Below are 6000 nucleotides of genomic sequence, written 5' to 3'. Positions count from 1 at the left end.
ATAACGCAGGGTAAGACTTACACAGATGCCAATCCGCAGCATTTATACACATGCACATGGCAAGAGACAGAAACCAAACACTATCATTCAACTCGGGGATGGTAGCGCGATCCCGAGTTTGCCCAGCGTGAGAATGCTCTCTGCGTGTGTCTGTGTGCGCGCGTGAGAGTGAGACCCATCCTCGGGGTATTTCCCCTCTTTGGGCAGTTTTGCTTCATTTGTTTCCTATTTCTGCTACATAGAAACTAACTTCCATCTCAGCATTAGCCTGCGCCGCTGAATAGAGCCTGTGCTGCGGCTCCGTGTGCGTCAGATCCCTCCGCTGAGCCAGTCCCAACCCCCTCCCTCCCGCTGTCGGCCTCCACAGAGAAAGCGCCTTCCAGCCAACCCGAGGCTCCGACATCTTCTCCAACTGGAAATAAATAAATAAATCGAACCCTTGGCTGGGGAGGAAGGGGCGGGAGTCGCGCCGATCCAGTTGCCCGAGCGTCGAGGGCGAGGGGCAGGAGGCACTCCTTTTTTGCGCCGGGGGGGCGGGGGCACAGGCCTCAGACCCGGCCAAGCACGAAGCCGCGAAGGCGGTGGACTCCTTTCTGCGGCGGAGGGATTCGCGGCGGAGGCGGCGGCGGCCGTAGCCGCTGCCTGAGAGTTGTTGTTTCCTCCTCCTCCTCCTCCTCCTCCGCCGCCGTTGGTTGAATGGTGGAGCCGAGGTTCGGCTCGTGAACACACAGTGACAGCTATAGGGCAGGCGGCGGCACCATCCCCGCTTCCTCTCGGCGGCGGGGTGCCCCGCCGGCGGCCCTGAAGTGACCCATAAACATGTCTTGTGAGAGGAAAGGCCTCTCGGAGCTGCGATCGGGTAAGTCGAGGAGATGCCGGGGCCGCTGGCACCAGGCGATTCCGCCCGCGGTCCCCCGCCCCCCCCGCCGTCCGGCTGCTCAGCCCCTGTGTCTCCCCGTTCCTCTCTCCCGCGCAGAGCTCTACTTCCTCATCGCCCGGTTCCTGGAAGATGGACCCTGTCAGCAGGCGGCTCAGGTACGGCGGCGCGCGGCGCGGGCTGGGCCGGCGCTCGCCGCTCGCGGGCGTGGGGGAGGGCGGCGGCAGTGGGGCTGCGGCCCGGGGCGCGGGGCTCAACTCTCCCCGCTTTGTTGTTGCAGGTGCTGATCCGCGAGGTGGCCGAGAAAGAGGTAAGGGCGGCGGCGGCCCACCGCATCCCGCCGCAGCGCGGCTGTCTCTGGGCCGCTGCGCCGCTGCCGCCGCCGGCGGGGCGCGGGGCGCGGGGTTTGGGGTCCCCGCTGGGGCGCGGGACGGGCGAGGGAGGGGAGCATGCGGGCCGGGGCCGGGGACTGGGCTCACGGGGCGTGCTCTCCCCGCAGCTGCTGCCCCGGCGCACCGACTGGACCGGGAAGGAGCATCCCAGGACCTACCAGAACCTGGTGAGACATTCACGTCGCGGAGCAAAGAAACTTTTCCCCGAGTCGAATAAAAATTGAATTTCCCGCAATTTTTTACAGAGACAAAAACTTGGCCCCAGAACGTGAAAGCTGCAAAGGCCACGGGGAGGTTTGGGAGGCCGGCGCAGGGGCTGCGGGGAGCAGTGGCCTGAGGGACTCGCACCCCGGGGCCGTAGGGGCTGCCGACAATTTATTTGTGATATTTTGTTAATGTGCTAGAAATAAAGATACGTCATGAGTGTTGTGCAGTGCAAGGCCGGAGGAGGAGGGGCCGGCGCGCGCGTCCGTGCGGGCGCGGGGGCGCGCGCGAGGTGGCGGCGGCGGCGGCGGCGGCGGGAGGAGGAGGAGGAGGAGGGAGGGCGCGCTCGTTCGTTCGCTCTGCACGCGCGGCCGGCTCGGCTTTCTCCTTCCCCACACAATAGCTGGTGACTAACTGCTCCGAAGTGGCATTAGCATTTCACAAGCAGGCTATTCAGCAACTGCGGAACCAGGGCAAGTCGTTATTCTTATTTTTTCCTCTCCCGTTTATTTTTCTTTCCTTAAATTCAGACCACGTTTTTTGTTGTTTAAGGAATTTAGTGATGATAGTTGGCTAGGGCACATTTTGCATGTACTAAGACGAATTTACAGAAGTGTAAAACCTGAGTAACACCCTAAAACCAGAGGTTTAAGAGGCTTTTGAAAATGCTAATTTTCGTGCTAAACCCCTTGTCCAAATAGAAATTATTGGAGGCCACCGAAGAGTTGATTTTATCCTTTCATATTTGTTGTGGGATGAAAAATTGGCAAGTAAAAGTTTTTCTGTTTGTATTGGATAGTATATATTATTTGATAGCTTGAAAAAGGCTTGTTTCTTAATTTTGTTGGTTTTCGAAGTAAGTAGGAATTTCTAAAAATGGACTTTAAAAAGTGGACCTATCGCTTAAGGATCGTAAATTGAAATGTAAGATAATGTTATCCCGGAGCTAGATTTTACATAAAGTTTGCTATTTAACTGTACGAACATGTGTGTTGGGCAGTTAAAGCAATCCCATCAGGGCATACCAAGCCTTTGAAATGTATGAAGTCCACTGACGTTCTGTAACATATTTGCAGATAGTTTTGAGATAGAATTACTGATATCACTTTTACAAGTTTCAGCCAGCTGAGAGTGAATGTCTTCCATAAGGTATAGCATGATTTTGGTGGCTTTTGTTTCATTTTGTATATAGTGCACGTGTATAAATCTCTTGTGCTTTAATATAAGTTGTTGATGAACCAAAGATAACTTAGGTTTAATGAATGTAGTGGAGATTTTCGGTATATTTCTACACTTTGTTAGTTTTCAAGCAGTGGTTTAGGCTAGTTTCATTCAGTACTTGGCCAAGGTGAAGTTTGAAGTAAACTGCAAGACTATAAGTGCAACATTAGAAATTAATGTGTAGGTTTGTAAATATTTGATAGTCTTCAGTGGATTTCCAAGATTTCCTAGGTATTTGAAAACATTTAAATAATTTTAATCCATTTTTAGGACAGGTATATTTTGCAGAAGTTATCTTTGCATCCCTTAAAAAACAAACCCTAAGTTACCGAAAATTGCTGTGTTCTCTTACTTGAGGTTCTTTATAATTAATATAATAAATAGCAATATTAAAGTATATTTGCATATTTTAAATATGCCAAATTATGGGACTGACTGATCCTTGTAGGGTATCATTTTTTCCCAGTAAAGAGTGCCAATTTTGACTTTTATTGAACTTTTTAGAGAAGTTTCTCATCTCAAATATGAATGAAATGAATTTATAGTCTATCAGACTTAAGATACAGTAACCAGTGTCTTAATCAGTTGTGTTGTTTATCAAAATCCACCTATTTTGGATGGAAGTGGTTTTTCTTGTTTGGAATGTTTTCATCTCTTGTTGGCATACTCATGAGACAGTTAAGAATTTTCATTAGAATTCACAGTTCTTTGACTCATTTTCTATTCATTTAGCATGTTTGTTCAATCTGTTTCTACTGTATGCCAGGTGCCATTTGAGGTGCTTTCAAATGCATCAAAATATGTATTTAATGTGTGGCTTGGTTTAATGCTATTTAATTGTTTTATTGAGATTTAATTGGCTGTAAAAATGTTTTGGAGCGCAAGGTTTCTGAGCACATTTTATTATTTAGTAGTAGATCTTGAAATGTTATGTCCAGGTGAATATATGTGAAGGGTCTTATATTCTCTGTTGTCTTAATTTATTTTTAGAACTCAGAAAAGTTTTTATTTTGTTGCCTATTGAATTTAACGTTGGTTTGAAGATTATTTTGGTGAGTGCAATTGTTTTTGGTTTCAGTAGTGTCTACTTCTACCTGTAAATGATTTGTTGCTAAGTTAATAGATAAACTGAGCAGTATTTTCAAATGAGAGTGTTTATATGTCAGATTGAAATCCCTTGAAAAACCCAAATTATAGCCATTTAGGATGGTGTGTGGTATTTGTGAGTTTAAAAAAAATAGGCATGGATCAGCATGTGCAGTCCACTGACAGACGTTCATAATGAATTTTGATGAAGAGGAAAATGGAGTCTTGAGAGCAGTTTTAAAAGTTTACAGATTTAAAAATAACATTGACGCATTTATTTCAAGTGTGATTGAGAAAGGAAACACATAATGTGAGGGTTATTTCTTCCTTTGGTAAAACATTACTGACAGTTACCAGCTAACAAGATTTAAAACGTTTTTAGCAGTGAATTTGATAGAAGGTCGTATTTTTCTTTGGCTTAATGAATGGCATAGGTTTCTGATTTCATTTTTTTAGAATATGTTGATTTTAAAGCAAAAGGGCAGTTCCCAAGCCTTTATCAGAATTCTTAGGCAAACTTTAGAATAAGAACAACTTAATTAATTTTTGGACAAAGAGAAAGCTTTTGTCATTTATTTGTTTGTGACTTAGTTTATATAAGTGAAACTAGTTGTTTATTAAGTCTCTGCTTTGCAATTGTCACCTTAATTAATTTTAATCGTGTTTTTGTGAGATCTTGAGACAAAATGTTTAAGCATTTTTACCATATTAAGGACACTGAATATATTTCTAGTTCATAAGACATTTTACTTTGAAACTGGGTTCATGTTTTGCTAATCTAGTAAAATGTAATTCTTTTTTCAGGAGAGACATTTGCTTTTCTTAATACAAATTCACTTTGTTATAAAGAATTGGCAGTCATGAGATGTGGGTTAATGGTCTTACTCCTATGTACAGTTTGTGTGTAATCTGGGGCAAGTCATGGATGTTTTCTGAGCCCCAGTTAACTCATTTGTATAATAAATGTATAGAAATTTTTTTTATCTGAAAGTCTGTGATTTTAACTAAAACTAGCTATAAATAGTGTCTCTAAGCACAGCTTTGTTTCTTTGAGTAGGTCTGTCTAGATAAATTGTTGTACAGATTTGAAAATTGAATAAATGCTTTTCATAGTGCCATTCTTACATGATAGCATCATTTTTCCTTACAAAAATGAAGATTTTTTTAAAATTTACTGCCCTCTTTTCTCTGTAGTATGTTTTTCACCATGGTTTACCTACTAATTTTCATAAGTCTTTGATGTCTCAAATTCAGAGATAAATAGGAACCATGTATAGGATTTATTTAAGTATATAGCTTAGATGTACTTTTATTTAGAATATACTTACTGTGAAAGCTAAGGTAGTTTAGAAAAACATATGACATTAAGTATTTGAACCAGAGCTTCCATTTTGTAAGATAATATGGTACTGTCAAGACTTAAACAATATAATTTTTTTTGGCCATGTAATGCTGTATACATAAATGTGTATAGTATGTTAAAGGTTTAACGTTTCCTTTTTTTAAGTAGACTTTCAATGAAATAATAAGCTTTGCTTGGTAGTTGGTAAAACAGAATATCCACTAATAATGCCCCACAATTATTATAATGATGAGTAAAATATGTTAGGTGTGAAGGGAGTAGTATATGTTGTTAGATTCTTAATACTCTTGAATTATTGCAAAGTGGCATCAATATAAAGGGGAAATTGGATTGTGCTCCGCACCCCACCCCCCAACACACAGTGTTTTATATGATTGTCAGGAGGCAGCATAGTAGTGATGTTGCCTGGAGTCTGTTTCTCAGTTTGTCAAATGGACAAATAATAGCTTGCACTTCCTAAGGTTCTGTGAGTTAGAACTCACCAGCATGAACTAAGTATTATGTAATGGTTTGGTTTTGGTTTTGCTTTTATCACAACTTGGGTACTTATAGTACAAATTGTTCCAATTATAGCTTTATAAGGTTGTATAAAAGTTTTTTTAAAAAACATTTTTATTTCAGAAACAGTATGTTTAACTTTTGAACATATCAGCTGCAATATAAAAAAGGGCTGCTTCAAAACTGCAGAAGATATTATTAGAATGATTACTTCACAGATTCTGGGATGAAATAAGTTAAGCTTAATATATAAAGGAAAAAGCAAGTAAATACCAAGAATAAATAATTTTTAAGGCATTACAGAAGGGCTTACAGAAAATTTGCTGATCTGTATAATGATTCTAATCAGGATTTTTCTG

At 42.2% G+C, this 6000-nt stretch overlaps 1 protein-coding gene across 2 annotated transcripts in view; it reads left to right on the top strand.

Moving 5' to 3' along the window:
* The first annotated feature begins 584 nt into the window (after positions 1-584).
* The window catches only part of PHIP (PHIP subunit of CUL4-Ring ligase complex), a 147661-nt gene continuing 142245 nt past the window's right edge, over positions 585-6000 (top strand). For both annotated transcript variants that reach the window (XM_077162287.1, XM_077162286.1), the window contains exons 1-4: positions 585-859; positions 977-1035; positions 1158-1187; positions 1377-1436. In XM_077162287.1, the coding sequence (XP_077018402.1) occupies positions 820-859; positions 977-1035; positions 1158-1187; positions 1377-1436 (189 nt within the window). In that variant the 5' untranslated portion in view covers positions 585-819. The remainder of the gene's footprint in view (positions 860-976; positions 1036-1157; positions 1188-1376; positions 1437-6000) is intronic.

This window comes from Tamandua tetradactyla, chromosome 5 (assembly GCF_023851605.1).
Source record: "Tamandua tetradactyla isolate mTamTet1 chromosome 5, mTamTet1.pri, whole genome shotgun sequence".
NCBI lineage: Eukaryota > Metazoa > Chordata > Mammalia > Pilosa > Myrmecophagidae > Tamandua > Tamandua tetradactyla.
This window is presented reverse-complemented; position numbering and strand designations above follow the sequence as displayed.